Source organism: Mus musculus, chromosome 10 (assembly GCF_000001635.26).
Source record: "Mus musculus strain C57BL/6J chromosome 10, GRCm38.p6 C57BL/6J".
Classification (NCBI taxonomy): Eukaryota; Metazoa; Chordata; class Mammalia; order Rodentia; family Muridae; genus Mus; species Mus musculus.
Window position 1 is genome coordinate 20,275,927 of NC_000076.6, and position 21,651 is coordinate 20,297,577.

The 21,651-nt window shown below is 44.5% G+C and overlaps 1 protein-coding gene, 1 long non-coding RNA gene and 1 pseudogene across 12 annotated transcripts in view; 2 read left to right on the forward strand and 1 right to left on the reverse strand.

Annotated features, from left to right (window-relative positions):
* Map7 (microtubule-associated protein 7) overlaps positions 1-5,664 on the forward strand; it is a 132,671-nt gene extending 127,007 nt beyond the window's left edge. For 8 of the 11 annotated variants that reach the window (XM_006512582.3, XM_006512577.3, XM_006512584.4 and 5 more), the window contains 3 exons: positions 250-349; positions 2,199-2,419; positions 4,070-5,596. In XM_006512582.3, coding sequence (XP_006512645.1) covers positions 250-349; positions 2,199-2,419; positions 4,070-4,080 — 332 coding nt within the window. In that variant the 3' untranslated portion in view covers positions 4,081-5,596. Of the gene's footprint in view, positions 1-249; positions 350-2,198; positions 2,420-4,069 lie in introns of all 11 variants that reach the window. The other 3 variants (NM_001198635.1, NM_008635.2, NM_001358787.1) reach the window with 1 other exon arrangement.
* On the reverse strand, positions 2,406-10,733 carry Gm48249. The gene is made up of 3 exons (XR_003948991.1): positions 10,649-10,733; positions 9,844-9,968; positions 2,406-2,492 (listed from the first exon to the last, which is right to left on the reverse strand). It is a non-coding gene; the product is annotated as a predicted gene, 48249 (long non-coding RNA).
* A 6,125-nt stretch (positions 10,734-16,858) lies between these two features.
* On the forward strand, positions 16,859-17,283 carry Gm30285 (annotated as a pseudogene).
* The last annotated feature ends 4,368 nt before the right edge of the window (positions 17,284-21,651 follow it).

The following is a 21,651-nucleotide window of genomic DNA, read 5'->3' on the forward strand; positions in this document are numbered from 1 at the left end:
ACAAAATAATAGTAACGGTTATTTCTGCCCTTCAGTCGGCCGAGCAGTGAAAACTTTGCCCATGTTAGCACAGTTAGTAGCCTGTCAGGCAGGTACTGTTATCCAGGAAGGATTAGGGTTTGTTTCATTTGCCCAACATCCCACAGGCAGTGAGTTGTACAGTCAGGTCAGATATCCAGGTTCTGGTGCCTAGAGGGTGGGTTTGATGGTGGCATATTAGTAACGGTTTGCTCTCCTCGCTGCATGCAGAAGTACCTGCACTGCCGTGTATGGCCTCTTCAGGAAACGGAGAGTCTGCAGAGAGCCCACATGGAGTCGCTTTACAGCAATCAGAAGTGACCACAGAGAGGTGAGTTCAGTAACTGAGGCCTTTATCAGTGTGTGTGTGTGTGTGTGTGTGTGTGTGTGTGTTACAAAGTGCTGTGTTCACCCCACCAGGTAGAATGCCAGAATTTTAACAGGAAGGTTTATTTTTAATTTGTCTCCTTAATTTTTTGTAGAACTTGTAACTCTAAGAAAAGGGAAGTCACTTTTTTTCTTTACTCCTCATGGTGAGGTTTGAGTGCGTATTAAGGAAAATTACAGCCAGCTTCATTGGTGCAGGCTTGCAATCCTGGCATCCTGGAAATCTGAAGCAGAATAAAAAATGCAAGGCCCACTTGGGCTACAGAGAGAGCTCAGAGCACAGTGGTCTGCTTAGAACAGAGGTGGAAAGGAAGGGGAAGGGGAGTCCACTCATCCTGTAGGAAGAGTGCTTTAACTGTCTGTGTTTATGGTGTATGGAAACACTGGGTACAATAAGCCCAGGACTTAAGGAAACTGAGAGAGGAGACTGATGGAGATTTGAGACTAGTCAGCACTATATATATAGCAAGACTGTTTAAAAACCAAAACAGATATGATGGTTGGTTTGTGACTGTAATTCCAACACATAAGAGACTAAAGAAGTTGGATTTGAGGCCAACCTGGGCTACAGAGTGAGACACACACACACACCCCCAACTCAACAACAAAGAAAAACACATAAAACAAAAACAAGAAAGTGGAGAACAACGGCACACCCTAGTAACCCCAGAACTTGGAATACTGAGACAGGAATATCAGAAATTCAAGGGTATCCTTGGCAACGTTTCATTGAGTCTATCCTCACCTCTAGATTGAGACCCTGTCTTCATGCAGAGCCAGTGAGAACTCATGTATAACCTCACCAGCCATGTACGAGAACCACTCCCTGCCCGTTGCATCCTTGCCCTAAGCCCTCTCCATCCATATCCTTTCCACATAACAGATTCCCCACGAAAAGCATAGAGAGTTTTAGGGGCATCAGGTTCTCACACTGGTTGACCTGTAACTCACTGTATAGACCAGACTAGCCTCATTTGCAGAGGCCTGCCTCTGCCTCCTAGAACTATAGGTGTCTGCCACCATTCCCAGACTCACATAGAATTGAAAAAGGTGGGACCAGCGAAATGACTCAGTAGGTAGAAGTGAATGTCACCAATCCTGATGACCTGAGTTCCATCTTCAGGACCCATGTGTTAGAAGGAGAAACCTGACCCCTCCTCCGGTTACCGTCCGACCTCTCCTTGCACACCATGGCATGTATATGTCTGTGCCCACACAAATAATGTAATTATTTCTCTTTAAGAATTGAAGGTCAGGCATGCTGGCGCATGTCTTTCACCCCAGGTAGAAGCAGGTGGCATCTGTGAGTTCTGGCCTGCATAGTTCCAGGATGGCCAGGACCATGTAGAGATACTCTGTCTCAAAATAAAAAAAAAATTAAACATTCAGGAGCTAATGATGGCCTGTTTCTGTTGGTAATGACCTATTCTAACAAATTGTCCTATTTGATAAGTGTTATAAGTTTTTTGAATCTAAGATGCAAATTTGTCTCAGCTCCCCAACCATATTTGCTAATAATGATATGATATCTTTATTTATTCTTAGTATTGGAGGACACATGTGTGGAGGCTATATATAATGTTCTCCCCTCTCACTTTTGTGTGGATTCTGGGAGCATGTCAGGGTATCAGGGCTGGCATTATCGGGCAGCAAGTGTCTCCACCTCTGAACCATCTCTATGGCCCCAAGCTTCTGTTTTATTTCAAAGCCTTAAAATTATTCTAAAATAATTGTTTGTTCTAAAAATACACTTAATTTTAACTCATCCCATGTTTGATCTGTCACATCCCCAGTTCTCCAGATTTGGAAAAACAGCCAAATGAAAACGGAATGTCCATACAAAATGAAAATTTTGAAGAAGTTATAAACTTACCTGTTGGATCAAAAGCGTCCAGATTAGATGTCACCAATGAGAACCCAGAAATTCCTTTGAAACCAATTTTGGCCTTTAATGATGAAGGGACACTTGGGCCCCTACCTCAGGTGGATGGTGTGCAGACACAACAGACCGCAGGTGAGCTGGTCGTCAACGGCTTTGTTCGGTCGTCAGAGCTGGTACCCAAGAGAGGATGAATGGTTGTTTTGTTCTGTGAGGGAATGAGGAAGCCACTGTAGAAAAGACTGCATGATCATGGAATTTGAATTTTGAGATGCTCTGGGCAACTTGTTGGCCCTTCCTGTCTTCCTCCATTCACACTCAAGCACACAGCAGCCTTATCCAACAAGGTCCAGGCGGGCTCCATGTTGGAATAGACTCCTCTGGGCTAGCTCCACTGGAAATAAAACTGGGCTTTGTCCCTCTTCCATGGGTCATCAGTACTTACAGACAGCCTAGGGTTCTCTTGCCATTTTTCTCTCATTTGTGTTTGGTAACCTTGGTCCACATGTTTCTACTGTCTTTTAAAAATACAAAGCACATATAGAATAGCAGTTCTGAGGTTCTTCTACTCCATATTCATGCTGGCTGAGCCTGTCTGGGCCTCTCTCACATAGTCCTCAAGACAAGTTGACCTGAAGTCTTCATACAAAAAGAACAATAGCTAGCCAAAATAGCCATATCAAATTTTCCTAATGAGTGGTCATTGCCAGCTCCATGACATAATCTCAGCTCTGTGAGGGATAAGTGGGATAGGCCTAGCTCACCCACGCTCTCTCAGCAAGCCTCCCTCCCCAGCAGATCACAGTCATCAGCATTTCCTCATCCTCTTCCTAGGAAGAGATTCGCCAAATTCCAGACACTGAAATGGAGTCAGGAGAGGACTATGGTCAAACTGTCTGTGAAGCCATAACAACTTTAGCTAGGAAGTGGCCCCTGAGGAACCAGTCTCTCTTTCTCCTCTGGGGTATTATTGCCCTTAGTGGAATCCATCTTGTAGGCTGTAAAGGTGATCATACAGCCCCTGTGGCCTGGCCTTGGGATTGCTAAGCCTTCAAAGCAGCCTGCTTAGTGCTGTGGTGGTGGAACCACGGCATCTGCTGCTTCCTGACATATCCCATATCTGTCGTATCCCATATCTGCAGCGAGGAAGAAACTCATATCCCATATCTGTCATATCCCATATCTGCAGGGAGGAAGAAACTTCCACCTGGCGTTCTGCTTCCCTGGGTTTTAAATCATCCTTTTCCTTCCACCATCTTTCCCCAAGAAGTAGTCTAGGATCCCATCTGAAGTGGTACACTGTTCCTTTGGGTGACCATTTATTTATAAACATTCCTTCGTCCTCCACTAAAGTTTGGAGCCCTAAGCATTGAACACTAAGGATACAGGACGAATGAATGTAGTTTTCTTAGAGGCTATGGATTTAAATTATCTAAGCATAGCATTTCTGAGTCAGTGATGTTCCCTAAGCTGAGTGGAAAGGGTGTGTACTTTTCCTAGTACTGCCCTTAAAAAGCTTAAGAACCCCAACCCAGTCTCCTGGTTTTACGTGTGTCTGGTTGTGGTTTTGTGGTGCTGGGGAAACTAACCCAGAGCCTCGTGCAGACCAGGCAAGGGCTCTGCCACTGACCTGTTCTTCCTACAGCACAGCGGCTTACTCTTACATATGATACTATCTGTAAAGGCATGGTGGGTTTGTCTTTTTTATAAATATAAGCTATTGCCATGGTATTCAAGTTTAGATGGGTCATATTAATCTCTTCTCTTTTCTGTCTCCTCATGTAGAAGTTATATGAGTGTCTCCTCCAAAGAACCAAAGCAAACGTTTTCTACAATGAATGGAACTTCAGGCTCCGCTCGAAGCAGCTCCTCCCTCTGGTTTTCTAAAGAGTTCCTGACCATCGTTTTTAAAAGACGTATTAAAGCCAGCTAAAGACAGCAGACTCAGTAGCTTTCCTGATCGTTTTCGCCAACAGAAAGAGATGGCTCCTTAATCTGATACCCTGAGATGGCATTTTCCAGTGTGTTTCTTCTTAGTAAATCAATTTTTTTTCTTTGTTCTTTAAAAACACAAAAGAGCATTTTATTATAAAAAGAAATGGACTGGCAAGGCGTGATTATCACACAGATCTTTTTTCATTTTTAAACTTCAGTATATAAGATTAGCAAAAATAAAATACCTTTTACTATGTAACACTTGACAGTGGGTATCTCTTTGCCCTCCAGGCAGAGTGAGCGGAAGGTATTTAAACAAATTGGATTGTTTAAATATTACTACCTGGCTCTCGTAAACACAGCTCGTCGCGGGCATCCTGCAGACCCTGCTGCCACAGCCTTCTGAGACTCCTCTTACAGAACTACACTGGCAAGTTTGAAAATGTGTAAACATTTTTTTACAGCAAGAAAATAATTTGCTGTCCTTTTTGTTTTCTGTTTTTGTTTTTGTTTTCCTACTTTTTGGAGAATGGGTTTCTCTGTGTAGCCCTGGCTGTTCTAGAACTGGCTCTGCAGACCAGACTGACCTCGGACTCAGTCTCTGCTTCCTGAGTGCCGAGATCGAAGGCGTGCGCCAACCCCGCCTGGCTCAGCCGTCCTCTTAAGTGATATGTTTATAAAAGCTTTTTTTCAGCTAGATAAATTAAAACAAGGCAGGGTGCAGACATGCTCTAGCAGACGTCTCCGCATGCCGCCGTGGGAGCGTGAATGTCCCTGTGAGGCGCTCTGAAGTTGTATGCTGCTGCCACCCACAGTGAGGGTAGGACTTCTCTCCCTTTGCCTTACGTGATCACAAATGATGTGGGGGAAATAAATATTTAATATTCCTTTAGATCAAAGAATTTGGTTCTGCTCGTTTCAGAGCAATGAAAAATAAGTGATGTCACGTTGACGTTGGGGGACAAGGACTGACATAGATGTCCTTGGTGTAGAGGGACTGTCAGCCTCTCCTGTCTTATCATTCTTCACTCCTGCTGCTCAGCCCTGCTGTATAAACTTGCACTTTCATTTGCTAATATAAATTCAATTTTATTTTCCCACTTACGAGACGACCAATGAGAGATGGAGACAGGAGCGCCAAGGGCAATGGTGTATCCCTCCCACTATGATGTATTGGTTTTATACTAAGAGCAATTGGTTAATCTACAAGATTTAATGTGAGACTATTTATTCATCTATTGGGGTTCTTTTAAATCCAAGCATACAATCTTTATCAACAGTTTGTAAAACATTGTTAAAACATCAGTTTGTGGGGTTTCCCTATTTGGTTGTCCTTATACATCTAGATATTGTATTAAAAAAAATCTGTTCAGCAAACTTGTTCTATTTATTTAAATCTACCAAACATAAAATACAAATAAAATGTTTGACATAGTTTTACCGTAGGGTTCCTGTGGTTTCACTTCCTTCAGGTAAATACACACAGGCACACACACATCCTGTCTGCACAGAGAGCCTCTTTCCGTCATGAGACTAATCTTCCCACTTCTAAGCTACACCTCTGCCCCATGATTGATTTCTGAGGCTTCAGATTACTCCCCACCTGACTTCAGTGCCATTTCCAAGGATGTGGGAATGCTTGTATATGGAGTGGGTTTATTTAAAATTCAAAATCATCATTGTACTTTGGCTAAGTTGTCTTTTTATGTTTATATGTTGGAGCTGATATTTACGCTCATTAACCACTAAAGCCTTTCTAAGTAACCACGTTTTAATTGCAGGGGATGTAGATGCGTCTTTACAGTTTGTTAAGAGCCACATTGCCAGACAGCGAGTTTGGGCTCCACAGTGACAGGCTTGCTCTTCTGTTCAGCCCTTGAAGACTGTGGTCACTCACCCCAGGAAGCCTGCCGTAGGGTGCGACGGTTATGTGAGGTGGCTGGGGATCAAATGTGGCCCTCAGCACAGAATAGATTCTGGTCTACACCACTGCACAGTGTGTAGGCTAGTTTGGTCATTCTCCAATCACTTCAAAAGGAGCCTCTAGCTATCATAGGCAGGGAAAGCTTTATCTTTCTCTGGCATTTCCCCACTACTGGAAACCAACTGAATTTCTCACGTGGATACATAGTAGCAAGCAGAGCCTCTGGGAGCTGGACCCAGTCCCCTCTATGTACACAATCCATCCACCTGCTGACTGGAAGACTCAGTGAATTAGGTACCCTGGTTGAAGTGGGCAACAGCATCTTAACCCTGAGTGGAGGTTGGAGGAGGGTTGTAAGTTTCTAATTAAGTCATTAGCTCACCAGATCTGCTAGATTCTTAGACTTCATTTAAAGCATTTTGACTCTTAAATTTTTCTTGGCAACTGCTTCACCTTCAAACTACATTCAGAGGAAAAAATCTGTAATATTCCTATACTAAACAACACTGATGTTGACATGGGTGATAATTTGATATTTCACATCACTAAGGAACTCTCAGGGCAAGATAAAAGTTAAATTTCATGTGTTTAAATATTACAACATTTTTACGGTTTAATGGGGGAGGGTGCTGTTGTTTGAGATGGGGTATCATACTGTAACCCAGACTCACCTCAAACCTATCATCCTCCTGCCTCAGCCTCCCGAGCCTGGCAGTACAGTATGTTACCACACCCAGCTCACATTCAAAGTTTATAATTTCAACTTTTAAATGTATTTCTTTAAACTGGTCTTAGCGTCTAGCTGAGGCTGGCCTTGAACTCATGGCAGTCAGCCTCAGCTTCCAAGCCTGCTGCTACAGGCTCTGCCACCACAACTCACACTATTGCATAGTAAATTTAATAGCCGCTCTCACTCTCTTACTCCTGCTGCTTCCCTTGCTCTCTTGCTCCAGCTCTCTCCCCCCTCTCTCCCTCTTCCCTTCCCCCTCTCTCTATGTGGTCATGGCCGGCCTGTACTTCTCCTTAGCTCTGCCTTTCTCTGCCTCTATTACTCTCTTAACTCCCCTCCCCATGCCCTGAATAAACTCTATACCAAAAAAAAAAAAAAAAAAAAAAGAAAAAAAAAAAGATAGCCAGTAAGTTCACATATCTTGATGCAACATTTTGAAAGACTTTTTAAAAAGATTTATTTTATGTATACGAGTACACTGTAGTTACAGATGGTTGTGAGCCACCCTGTAGTTGCTGCAGTTTGAACTCAGGACCTCCACTCACTCTGGCCCAAAGATTTATTTATTGTTATGTAAGTACACTGTAACTGTCTTCACCAGAAGAGGGTGTCAGATCTCACTACAGATGGTTGTGAGCCACCGTGTGGTTGCTGGGATTTGAAATCAGGACCTTCAGAAGAGCAGTCCGTGCTCTTAACCGCTGAGCCATCTCTCCAGCCCTTTTGAAAGACTTGCTCATCTAATTGGTGCTTGGGTTGTTTTTTTGTTTTTTTTTAATATATGAGTGGTCTGATGCATATATGTCCACAAGCCAGAAGAGAGCATCAGATCCCATTACAGATGGTTGTGAGCCACCTCGTGGTCACTGGGATTTGAACTCGGGACCTCTGGAAGAACAGTCTTAACGGTCTTAACACTCTTAACCGCTGAGCCATTTCTCCAGCCACGAATGATAAAGTCTTAAGCACATTAAGTAATTGTTCAATAAATGATACAATGTTTTAAGATGCATGAGAAAGATGGCTTTGGGAAGGGATTAGCAGGAAAACTAGGTGGGCGGGAATGTCACTGTTTACGTTGTTTGTAGTAGTACCCTGAATGGCATAAGCATTTTTACTGAGATGCCCGTTGCGCACTTAATACCAGGTGAGCTAACAGAAAGGAGCCGTTGTGCCATTGTATTTTACCTCCCCTTGGGCTCTCCTGGGAATTTTAGGTACTTGTCTTTTCAGTATAGTTGAGGCATTTCCTGACACCCTCCACCCACTTGTCCTGTGACACCAGGGATGAGCCTGCCTCCGTCAGCCTTGGCCACAGGAGGCTCTGGGAGCAAGCTGGAGAAGCAAGTGGATTCTAGGGCACTCAGTGAGGGGAGGGCGGGCAGAGCAAGTCATGTTCTGGCCTTACTTAGCAATGGCTTTTCCTTCCTATGAGGACTTGCCTTAACCGAAGATGCCTGTCTTAGTCAGGGTTTCTATTCCTGGACAAAACATCATGACCAAGAAGCAGTTGGGGAGGAAAGGGTTTGTTCAGCTTACACTGCCATACTGCTGTTTGTCACCAAGGAAGTCAGGACTGGAACTCAAACAGGTCAGGAAGCAGGAGCTGATGCAGAGGCCATGGAGGGATGTTCCTTACTGGCTTGCTTCCCCTGGCTTGCTCAGCCTGCTCTCTTATATAACCCAGAACTACCAGCCCAGAGATGGTCCCACCCACAAGGGGCCTTTCCCCCTTGATCACTAATTGAGAAAATGCCTTACAGTTGGATCTCATGGAGGCATTTCCTCAACTGAAGCTCCTTTCTCTGTGATAACTCCAGCTGTGTCAAGTTGACACAAAACTAGCCAGTACAGATGCCAGAGAAGAGGGGTGCTGAAGGTCAGAGCTGGGTCTAAAGCATTAACCGTGCCCCACAGTGGTGGAGTTAAGTGATGGACATCGGTAAACTAAAAGAAAGCCAGGCTTGGGTTTCTGCGGGACACATTTCTTGACTGCTTTTCTGGAAACATTGATTTAGTGTGGTGTGAAGGATGACTGAGCAATCATCCCAAGGGATCCTTAAAGTCCAGCCTCTGTGTGTATGCGTGTGCGCGTATGCGTGTGTGTGTGTGTGTGTGTGTCTGTGTGTGTCTGTGTGTGTCTGTGTGTGTGTGGTATGTGTGTCTGGGTCTGTCTGTGAGTCTGGTATGTGTGTCTGGTATGTCAATGTGAGTGATAAGTGTGCATATGTAGTGTGTATGTATATGTGGTATGTGTGTGTGTCAGTGTCTCTTGTATGGTATGTGATTATGTGCAGGTATCAGTATGTGTGTGGTTTGTGTATGTGGTATGTGAATGTGTGTGTTGTACATGGGTGGTGTGTGAATGTGTGTGTTGTGTGTGTGTGTGTGTGTGTGTGTGTGTGTGTGTGTGTGTGAGTGAGAAAGGCCAGCACCAGGGCTAATGTGTTGAAGTGACATAAAGATCCTTGCCTGGTACTTTGACCCAAGTTTTAGCTGTGATTAGTGATTAGTTCTGCCTCTAATAGTGACCATATTCACCTGGAGTGCCTGAAGTGAGCCCCAGTTATGCCCCTTGGGATAAACATTAATAGGACCCAGTTACTCTTCAAAGGACCGCTGGACATGGATTAGATCTTCAAGCCTCCAGAGCCCCTGCCTGGTTCCCACAGCTCTGATCTGTCCATCTCTCTAGTCAGCAGATCTCTGTCCAGACCATGATACACTTTGTCCCCAAGACTTAAAAGAAGCACCAGACCGTGAGAGCCATTTGTGGCCTCACTAAGCACCAGTAGGGACTACTGCAGGCTGACGTCTCTTGGGGCATTCTTTCCTAAAATCACACAGATAACGCTCTTCAGTTCTTTCCTTGTCAAAGGCGGATGCTGAGGGGCCCCTCGCCCTACCTCCATCTCTGACAATGCAACTCCCCACCGTCCTGGCCCTGTGGATAATGACATCATTACTCACTCTCCAGATGGAAGTGACAGGGTTGCCATAACAAAGCAAACAGGCTGAGCTGGCAGGGCCTTTGTGTGGGTGTGTGTATACTCTGAGCTGTGACTCTCCAGCCTGAGATCTGCGTGTCTGACAGCCTGCAAATAACAATAAAACAAAAAAGACATGGCAACCCGACAAGATCGATATTTAAAACAATCATCAGTGAAAACAAGAGCCTTTATTGTGCCTCTTAAGCCATATAATCCAAAAGGCATCTAAGTCTAGATATAAAACACATGGATTACACTAAGCTCTGCTAAAAACCTGTTTCTTTCTCTTTGGGGGGCTAAGGGTGGGGGTGGGAGGGCAGTAACTGAGAGAGGTTCTGAGGCAGAGTTTGTGGAGCCCTGATGTCCTGCCCTTGCCTCCTGGGTGCTAGTTTGCAGGTGTGTGCCGCCATGCCTACCCTTTGTCCTGATGCACATCTCTGAGTTATTTTCTGTCAATCAAAACAAGAATGATTACATTTAAGCAGCATCAGCAGCAATATGCATAACAATGGCCACCTCTCTGGGCAAGGGGGGTGGGGGGGACACGACCTGATTGAATCCTCCCAAAACCTGGTAAAGGTAGGCATTACTCAGAGATGAAGAAACTGAGGACTTTGGATAACCACGTGAGGTCAGCGCTGGAGCTGGCTCTGGAATCTGTTTCTTTTACCAGACACAGCCGAAGGACAGTGCGGCAAAGCGCTGTAACTAGCACTACCCATGCTGGAGGGAGAATGCAAAAAAAACAGAACTAAAGCACCAGGAGAGACAGATGTCGTTCCTACCTTAGCCCTGCGATAGCATAACGACCGAAGCCAGCACAACATCAGCGGACATGGGCTATAAATATTAGCTTGTTTTCCCATTTTCTTCTCCCTGCTGTTACCATGGAGACATAGCTCCTCAATTTATCTGGAATTCAAACCACCCAAGGGATATGACTGTGCAAACTTCAAGAGAGGCCCAGCAGACAGAGGCAGACACTGCAAAAGCCTCAGGCCCTCCCAGTTGCTCTCGCTCTCACTTGTGCGCTCTCTCTCGCTCTCTCACTCACTCTCTCTCGCTTGCTTTCGCTCGCTCTCGCTCTCTCGCTCTCTCCTTTCCTTCTCTTTCTCCTTTTCCCAGCGTTCCTTAGACGCTGAATGCTGTGGACCTTGCCGTGAGATGCAGACTTCAGACAGTGGTTTCTCCGTTTGTTTGCGAGCATTCTCTATTTGAAAAGAAGCAACCTCTGCAGTGATGGAACATTTCAGGGTCGCAGTCGCCACCACTGCCACCACCACCACCACTACCTCACCCAGAGCAATTCTCTGAAGACTGAGAACCATCTACAGACCTGGCAGGCGCCACCCAAACCCACTGGGACTAATTAGACACCACATAGTATGTAGCCCAAACTGGCCTCTAACTCATAGCAGTCCACCTGCATCAACTTTCTAGGTTAAAGAAATAAGCCATTATACTAATTTAAATGTTTATGCTTATATTTTACATTGAGGCGTATTTCTGTCTCCTACAAACAGCAAAGATGCTTAAGAACAGAAATCGCCTTTATAGATAGCACGGCGCTTTAATGTGACCCCAAGCGGTGTCTCCCAACATGCCTAGTCTGGCCCCTGTTTTCTCCCTTGTGATTCATGTTAAGAACAAATAAACAGAGCAACAACAAAAGCAAACAAACAAAGCCTTATTCATGATGGGGCCACCATGACAGCCAGTGCAAGCCGACAAATGCCAAGCCTGAAGACAACCCGAGCTCAATCCCTGTGACCTGTGACCCTGTGACCCCGGCACAAGGAATGACCCAACTCCCTCGCGTTACCCTCTGACCTCCTTTGCTTCCATGTTAGTTGCAGAGGCACACACACACACACACACACACACACACTAAATAATATAATTTTGAGCTCCAATGTCCATTGAGGTATTGCTATATATATGAAATACTTTTCACAAAAAATGTAATGGCAAATAGCACCAGAAGTATAGTATTAGTGATAAACTTAATTATCATGAAATTACAACAAAACTTTACATAAAGGTCATGTCTATCTTTTTTCCTCTTTTAACCCTAACTCTGTAAGTTTACTTATAAAGATGACATTTTTTTTCAGTTTTGTTTCATTTGTTTTGTTTGTTTTTTGAGATGGGTCCTGACTATGTTGCCCAGATTGCTACCAAACTCAGAATCTTTCTGTGTTAAGCAACCAGATTCCAGGATCACATTTGCCAAGCACAAGGAATTTAAAATCTCTGTTTAACTCCTACCTGCTCTTAGCTTTGCCAAAAGGAAAAATTACAATAAAATTGGAAAGAGAGCAGTTTAGGACTCATTACTGAATGGGAAAATTTAATGTAAACCCACCCCATAAGCCCTTCTTTTTTATCTTTCTCATTTCTCAGTGAATTTTCACCATTTTTTTTAATCTTTCTTTCTTTGTTTGTTATACATAAGTACACCGTAGCTGTCTTCAGTCACTCCAGAAGAGGGCATCAGATTTTGTTACGGATGATTGTGAGTCACCATGTGGTTGCTGGGATTTGAACTCGGGACCTTAGGAAGAGCAGTCGGAGCTCTTAACCACTGAGCCATCTCACCAGCCCGAATTTTCACCATTTTAAGGTAGGCTTTAGGAGAGTCAGTTACCATTTTTAAGTGAAACTACAGCTCAGAAATGCTAGGAACCTGGAGTGTCACAACAGACCCCAGCCAGAGCCAGCTTTAGAATCCATGTGTGGTAGGTACCCGGGATTACCAGTTTCCTTTGTCAGGGCCCTACAGACCTGCTCAGGTGTACTGGCCGGTTCTGTGTCAACTTGACAGAGCTAGAGTCAACAGAGATAAGGGAGCCTCATTGAGAAAATGACTCCGTAAGATTCAGCTGTTCAGCTTGTTCTTAATTAGTGATCAATGCGGAAGGGTCCAGCCCACTATGGAAGGTTTCATCTGTAGTAGCTTTGAAGGGAAAGGTTTCCCCTACAGAAGCGTTTCAGCTCTTCCAACAGGAGGAGGTTTACCAAGCAAAAGGTATTATAGCTCTCCTTGGAGAGGTATCCTGGCAGTAGGAAGCCAAGGAATGCCACAGTCATACCACACAACAAACCTCACACGAGAGATTTATTGGGAGGAAAAGACCAGAAGACTGCCAATACTGGGGATAGAAGCAACCAAGTACTGAGCAGAACTCAAGCTTTATATATGGCTTCTTGGGGTGGGGATGGGGTGGGTGGGGAGGCGGGGAGATTTCCAGGGTGAGAATTGGTGGGGTTTCAGTTCCTAGTCTTGAGCTCAGGGATTGGTGGGGTTTCCTGTTCAGGGATCAATGAGATGTGTGTGTGTGTGTGTGTGTGTGTGTGTGTGTGTGTGTGTGTGTGTGTATGCTCAGGGATGGGGTTTTTGTGCTCAGGGATTGGTGGGCTCTTGTTTCTTGGCCCTGGTCTTGGGATCAAGTCAGGGTCAAAGTGCCCCCCCACCCTTTGGCCCTTTTACCCTACTCCATCCCTAGGCTGGTGGTTCTGGATTCTACAGACAGCAGGCTGAACGGACCATGACTAGCAAACCAGTGAGCAGCACCCCCCACAGCCTCTGCATCAGCTTCCGCCTCCAGGATCCTGCCTTGTCTGAGTTCCTGTCCTGGCCTCCTTTGATGATGAACAGTGCTATGGAAACATAAGCCAAATAAACCCTTTCTTCCTCGAGTTGCTTCGGTCATGGTGAAATGTTCTTTAATTTCTCTCTCAGCTCACAGAACTTTAGTTTCCTGTATAGAAGGCTCATACCTTTTCTTAGATTGTTAGATCTTTGTTATTTCTTAGTATCATTATAAATGGGTTATATATATATATATATATATATATATATATATATATATACACAGCTGGGCATGGTGGAGGCTGCAAAATCAAAAGTTTGAGCTTATCCTTGGCCCACACAGTGAGTTTGATGCCAGTCTGAACTACACTGTTACAAATAAATGAAACCAGGGTTGGGCAGATGCTCAGTGGATAAAGCGCGAGCTTGCCTAGAGGAAGCTGCCTGGCTAGAACCGCAAGCTCCGGCCGGTTCAGTCTGGACCATTGCCTCGGTAAAAACAGTGGAGAATAGTAGAGGAAGATACTGACATCAGCTTTGGGTCTTTATGTGCATATGCATGCACATGCGTGGATGTGTAAACATAAGCATGCACACAGCACTGAAACGGGATTGCTTGTGCATGCGCACACGCGCGCGCACACACACACACACACACACACACTCAAAGCCGACAACCAGATTTTGTTTTCTGTGGGAATGGTGACACAGACCTGTAATCCAGCCTTCAGGAGGTTGAGACAGGAGTACCTAGAGTTTGCATCCCTTCTGGGCTACAGAGTAAGAACTTATCAAAACAAATAAAAAACAACACCAAATAGAACACCTGCAGTGTACATTATAGTAACTGGTTTCTGGTAAGCGGAAATATTGCTCTTTTTTCCTTGTAATTTATCTTATACAAAAAATCGTATTAAACTGCAGACATTGAGGGAGCAGAATGGGACCCTGGGTAGTTAACTATTTTTCTTTAAAAAATGAAATAAAAAAGAATGTAGTATTTTAGCCACCAGATATAATATTTTAAAATGATAAATGTTATTGTTTGTGTCAATATTAATTGCCAGTTATGAGAATGGCAATGGGATTTATTTTAAAAAAAACAAAACAAAAGAAAACAAAACAAAAAAACCTAATTGAACAGCACGGCTAAGTCCCTACATCTCCAGGAGGTGGCGGCAGTGAGCTACTAGGACGATAGTTCAGTCCGTTTTCAGCGGCTGAGTCTGGTCATCTTCATTCCCTGAATTAGCTTGCTACCCTTTCCGGTAGACACGATCCTCACTGAGGCTGCCCAGTATAAGGGCTTCTGCTCCCCTAATTTTGATCTAGCTGGGCTACAATGCTCAGAGAGGGTCCCCTCAATTTACCCAGAGGGGATCCTTAGCTTCCCACGACTGACAAAAGGATTCGTCTCAAACTCAACTCACCGCCTGTAATGTACGAGCAGACAGGCAGGTGCACACTGTCCAATTATCTTTGCCTCTTCTGCTGCTGTGGCTTAAATGTCAGCAGTTTCTCGGGGAGAGGAAGGCAGGATTAGGGTCGGACCTCCCTTCCTGTATTATGGGCAGTTGTTCACCTTCTCATAGACAAAGCCCTTGGTTCTTGTCCACCTGAGTTGGAAGGCAAGTTTCCTGACAGGCCCTGGGCCTTGTCTCAGGGTTTCCTCCCAGGAATCTCTGTGAATCGTCAGTGGAATTGCAGTAAATGTTAAAGCAAACAAACAAAAATTCCCTGTAAATGCTGGGAAGACCGGAGCCGCCTGTGGACACTGAGTGTTCTACCTCTATCATTTCGATTGCTTCAATCCCTCTTTTGTTTGTTAGTGTTTGTGACAGGGTCTGCGTATATACTCCTACATGGTCTAGAACTAACACTGTAGCCTAGGTTGGCCTCAACCCCCCCCCCCCAAGTTCTGAAGTTATAAACATGAGTTACCACATCCAGCTGATAACCCCTTTTGAGTGACCATAATAAGGGGATACATAAAGCTTAAAATATAAACCACATCAGGAAGATCTAAGCAACAACTTATGACAAATTGACATGTGTACAATGAAATACATAACTGTAGTAAATCACATAGGTTACTGTCCAAATGACTGCAGATGATATTCAAGATAAAAACGCTCTATGGGTTTGCCTGATCTCGGTTGAGGTTCCCTCCTCTCAGATGACACTAGCTAGTGTCAAGGTGACATTAAAAACTAACCAGGACACAGCAATCCTGGTAGACAGCACTGTGTGCTCAGAACAGTTTCATTTAATTTCTCCATTTAATTGTCTGTCAACTTAGAAGCCTCTTGATCCTACATGCATGGGACAATCTCTACGCTATCTATTCTGGTTGTGGAACTATTTGTCCATACTTAAATCATTAACACACTTAAATGTAACTTTAGTTCATAGTAAGACTCAATGCTGGCTGCAGGTGGGTGCCTATGAGTTTGAGACCAGCCTGGTCTACAGAGTGAGTTCCAGGGCAACCAGGACTGTTACACAGAGAAACCCTGTCTCGGAGAAGAAAGGGAAGGAAGGAAGGAAGGAAGGAAGGAAGGAAGGAAAAGGGAGGGAGGGAGGGAGGGAGAGAGAGTGAGAGGGAGAGAGAAGACCTAAGTGGAATGAGTCCACCCCATCCATTCTTCTTTGTTCAGGCTCTTCTAGGTTAACTACATTTTCAAACAAAAGTTAAAATCAACTTGAGAATTCTCTCTCTCTCTCTCTCTCTCTCTCTCTCTCTCTCTCCTTTAGAAGTGTGGTTTTGTTGTAGTAGGTGTGGCCCGAGTCACAGTGGAGGTGATCTTAAAAGCTCAAGTCTGGCCAGGGTGTTTCAGTCTCTCCTGCTGCCTGTGGATCAAGATGTAAGAACTCTTTAAAGAAAAAAAAAAATTTATATGAGTACACTGTAGCTGTATGGAGCCTTGATGTGGTTGTTGGAAATTGAATTTTTAGGACCTCTGGTTGTTCCAGTCGGCCCTGCTTGCCCTGGTCAACTCCACTCACTCAGTCCCTACTTGCTCCGGCCCAAAGATTTCTTTATTATTATTATAAATAAGTACACTGTAGCTGTCCTCAAATGTACCAGAAGAGGGTGTCAGATCTCATTACGGGTGGGTGTGAACCACCAGGTGGTTGCTGGGATTTGAACTCGGGACCTTTGGAAGAGCAGTCAGTGTTCTTGCCCGCTGAGCCATATCACCAGCCCAAGATGTAAGACATCTTAGCTTCATCTCCAGCCCCAAGTCTGCCTGCCTGCTGCCATCCTTCCCACCGTGATGATAATGGATTGAACCTCAGAAACTATAAGCCAGCCCCCAATTAAATGTTCTTCTTTATGAGTTAACACGGTCATGGTGGCTCTTCACAGCAATGAGACCCTAACTAAGACAGTGTTCTATAATATGTGAAATTAGTATCTTCTGATGGCCACGAGTTTATTGTAAAGAGAGAACATGCATTAACATCAGGGACGATAAAGGCCATGTGGAGTGGTCCAGGTCAGTTTTAGAGGGATCCCCTCACATGTGCTACTGAAAGTGTGCATGTGCCGGGCGTGGTGGCGCACGCCTTTAATCCCAGCACTTGGGAGGCAGAGGCAGGCAAATTTCTGAGTTCGAGGCCAGCCTGGTCTACAGAGTGAGTTCCAGGACAGCCAGAGCTACACAGAGAAACCTTGTCTCGAAAAACCAAAAAAAAAAAAAAAAAGTGCGTATGTATTTTATCTAGGTCCGCTATACTAACAGTTCCACTGAAATCCCTGAATTCCCAATTGCATCTGAAATTGCACTGGAACTGCTGATGGCCCCAAACTTCCTAGATTGTTAATAAAATAAATTATAATAACTGTCTTTCAAAATGGGGACCAATAGTGGATTTTAATAAACAATAGCGAGACAATTGCCTAGTCATCTAGAAAAAAGGATTAATTACAGAGACAAAGTTTGGAGCTGAGACAAAAGGATGGACCATCTAGAGACTGCCATATCCAGGGATCCATCCCATAATTAGCCTCCAAACGATGACACCATTGCATACACTAGCAAGCGTTTGTTGCAAGGACCGTGATATAGCTGTCCCTTGTGAGACTAGGCCGGGGCCTAGCAAACACAGAAGTGGATGCTCACAGTCAGCTATTGGATGGATCACAGGTCCCCCAATGGAGGAGCTAGAGGAAGTATCCAAGGAGCTAAAGAGATCTGCAACCCTATCGGAGGAACAACATTATGAACTAACCAGTACCCCAGAGCTCTTGACTCTAGCTGCATATGTACCAAAAGATGGCCTAGTCGGCCATCACTGGAAAGAGAGACCCATTGGTCAGGCAAACTTTATATGCCCCAGTACAGGGGAACGCCAGGGCCAAAGAATGGGAATGGGTGGGTAGGGGAGTGGGGGGGGGGGGCAGAGAGGATGTGGGGGACTTTTGGGATAGCATTGGAAATGTAATTGAGGAAAATACTTAATAATAATAATAATAATAATAATAATAAATAAATAAATAAATAAAATACCACTCCAAAGCATAAAAAAAAAAGAAAAAAGGATTAAATTTTGCTTCAGGTTTCACATCATATAGAAAGATAAATTCCCCACGGCTCAGTAATCTACATGTAAAGAGCGAAACCATGCAGTCACAGAAAGGAAACTTGAGTAGTTCTGTTATTTTGGTGCAGTGGTCGGGTTTCCAACACTAACTGGAAGTCCTGTTTCAAGAAAAGAACAGAAATGCTCTGCATAAAAACCATTGGCACAGCACGAATCCTCTACAGAGTCTAACCTACCTATCGCTGTGTGTGAGAAGGATCAGAAGGTTCAGTATGCCTAATATTTGTGGGAAGCCACATGTTCCGTTGCAGGGTGGCGCTGGCTACTGCTGGCCACCATGCATAAGTTTGGGCAAACAACCAATGTGTGCATATGCAGTAAAGTTTTTTGCCAAGACACTGCCTGGCCTGGACATGATAATGAGGTTCTGTGAGGTTCTGAGAGAATAACCAATCAGATGTGAGACATGCAAATAGGTATGTTAATGAGGTTCTGTGAGGTACTGAAAGAGAATAACCAATCAGATGAGGAACATGCAAATGAGGTAGAATGCATAACCAATCCGGGTGTGAGACACGCCTCTCCTAGGCCTATATAAGCAGCACCAGTTCTGGGCTCGGGGTCTCTTCGCCTCTGCAATCAAGCTCTCCCAATAAACGTGTGCAGAAGGATCCTGTTGCAGCGTCATTCTTGCTGGCGAGTCAGACGCGCGCAAGAAATATTAAAAAAAAAATTAACAGTGGAAGAGAAGAACTTGAGAAAAGCACGTGCAGAGACACAGACATACACAGCCACTGATGTGTAATGGCCCACACATGGAACACACACAGCCACTGCTCTTAGTGGCCCTCCCATGCTGCTATTTCCTCCCAGCTCCTCTGCATCCTTCTCCCCCCCCCCCCTTGTCTGCTTACACCCAGGACAGTCCACTCACCTGGCCCTCAGCACAGGGTCAGAAGTGATGCCCTTTCCCACAGCAAGGCCTTGCTCACAGTCCAGGCCAGGTTTAAACTCCCAGTTTCTGCCTCGGTACATGTGTCTGATACATGAAAGGAAGTTTGTTTTTGTTTTTGTTTTTGTTTTTTTTTGTTTTCTCGAGGCAGGGTTTCTCTGTGTAGCCCTGGCTGTCCTGGAACTCACTTTGTAGACCAGGCTGGCCAGGTCTCAAGGGCCAATATTAGTATTAGAATACAAGCAGCATCAGGCCATTACAATCATTGCTAAAAATTATGTAATACTTTGAATCCTAATGCATAATTTGGGATATAGAGATTAATGAAAACCCAGTCTACTTACATGGTTGTCTTATGTTGCAGCAAAAGAAAACCAATGACTCTCTGAAGCATTTTCAGAACAGGACGAGCGAGAATTTAGGACTTCCAGAATGTTCCACCCTAAATGAATTTGAGCTTCTACAAATGTGGAGCGATAAAACAGACTTCACATTGAACGACAACGTATGCTTCACAGAAGTTAGTAGAATTGCATAAATGTGTTTCTATGATCCATTAGTTTTGCTCATGACCACCACAGCTATACCAGAAGAACGTTACTTGTGAGGAAAAAAAACAAAAACAAAACAGATTTATGTAGCTTGGCTCACAGTTTTGGAGGTCCAGGGGCATGGTGTTCACATTGGCTTAGCTCTTGCAATGTTCTTCTTGCTCACCGAGTCCTAAAACAACACATGGTAGCCCATGGCCGAGAGACCATGGGAGCATCTCTGTCTAGTTTGACTGCCTGGTTCCTTTCAATTCATATAAAGTCACTTGGATTGGATGGAGGAAACTCTATCCCTATGAACTTACCTAAATCTAACCTCTTTCCAAAGGTCTGACCACCTAACACCACTGCTGGGTTAAGTTTTTACCCTTTTATATCATTAATGTGTGACTTTGGGGATTGAGTTCCTGTGTGCTTTTGGTGGGAAATACAAACTGTATTCACAACATGGCATAGAGCAAAATGTGTATTAAGTCAAGCTTGCAAAGTAGGGTCCATTCGAAAAGTGTGAGGGGAGGTACAGGCAAGTCAGCTTTTTACCAGTTGTGTGTGGTTATTGACTTTTAAACAAAAACAAAAACCAAAACAAAGAGCTACAGGGGGCTGGAGAGATGGCTCAGTGGGTAAGAGCACTTGTTGCTCTTCTCGAGGACCCAGGTTCCACTCAGTACCCACATGGCAGTTCACAGCTGCCTCTAACTCCAGTTCCAAGAGAATCCAGCGCCCTCTTCTGGCCTCAGTGGGCCCTGCACGTGCATGGTACACAGCCACACATGCAGGCAGAATACAACCCATATGCATAAGATAAACATAATTTTAGAAATAAGAGAACTACAAAGGCTGTGAAGCCACGGGATGTGCTACGATCCCAGCACCTGGAAGGCAGAAGTTCAATAATGACTACAAGTTCAAGGCCAGGTGAGGCAGGAACCATAGCACAAGATAGGCGTTGCTAGGAGGGTTCCGGTCAAACTCAGGTCATCATTCATTCTGGTGCCAGGTACCCTTACCTACTACACAATCTTGTTACCCAAAAGTCTTAGAGAGAAAATAATAATAATAATAATGCTCTTTGAATACCCATTGGGTGTTGAAAATACATTTAATTTGTATAACCTACCAAACATCATATAGTGTAACCTATCTGTGTACTTTAAACATGCCCAGGATATGTACAACAGCTTACAGTAGCAGCCCTCTGTAGCAGCCTCTGATGCAAAGCCCAATTGAAATCAAGTGCTTATCATCTCATGTGATTATCTTTTGGATATCTGTATCCAAAAGAAGACTGGTCCCATTATGTGCTATAGAGCATTGCCTCTTTCTGTGACCCCCAAGTCAGAGAGGGGCTGTGGCTTGCTGCTGTCAGCCAGCATTGAAAGAGAGGGTGCGACTGTACATCACTGATGGAGTTAACTCAAGACTGGATCACAGTTCCTACTAAACGCTACGCTCTTAGGATGGCATTTTAAGAAGAAGGAGTAGGTCTAACTCCCATGCGGTGCGGCTTTCGCCTTGTTGTGCTCAGTTCATACCTGCCAAGCTCCACCTGCAGAGTCGTGCGCCAGAGGAGCACCTCACGTCTCATTCTGCACATGAGGATGTGAGAAAGAGGAGGTGTAGGGACCCAATATGCCCTTCCAAGGCACACCTCTGTGCGACCTTACTTCCTCCTGGAATATCCACTTCCCCCCAAAACCCTACCAGCTACAGACCAAGTGTTCAAAACACGTGCCTATGAGAGATATTTTATATTCACAGCGTAACAGGGCCATCTGTGTTTTTATTGCTGGTGCCTAGGGATGCGGACCATGGGTAAGCCACTTAGAGATGAGCACCAAGTGAACATCTGAATAATAATTAACTGGAGGTGCCAAGAAGACAGAGCTGCTGTAGGGAGAAGTAAAAACAAAAAACAAAACAAACCAGCCCCTCTCCTCCTTTAATCTAAGTGAACATCAAGTGGAATTTAAATCAGTTTTTAAAATATGTTTGTTTTATAAGTGCTTTACTTAAATGTACATATGTGAACCACATCCATCCCTGTTGCCTGTGGAAGTCTGAAAAGGGCGTTGTCAGAGTCCCTGGACTTGGAGCTAAGAATGGCTGTAAGCCGCCATAGTGTTTCTAGTAACAGAGCCCAGG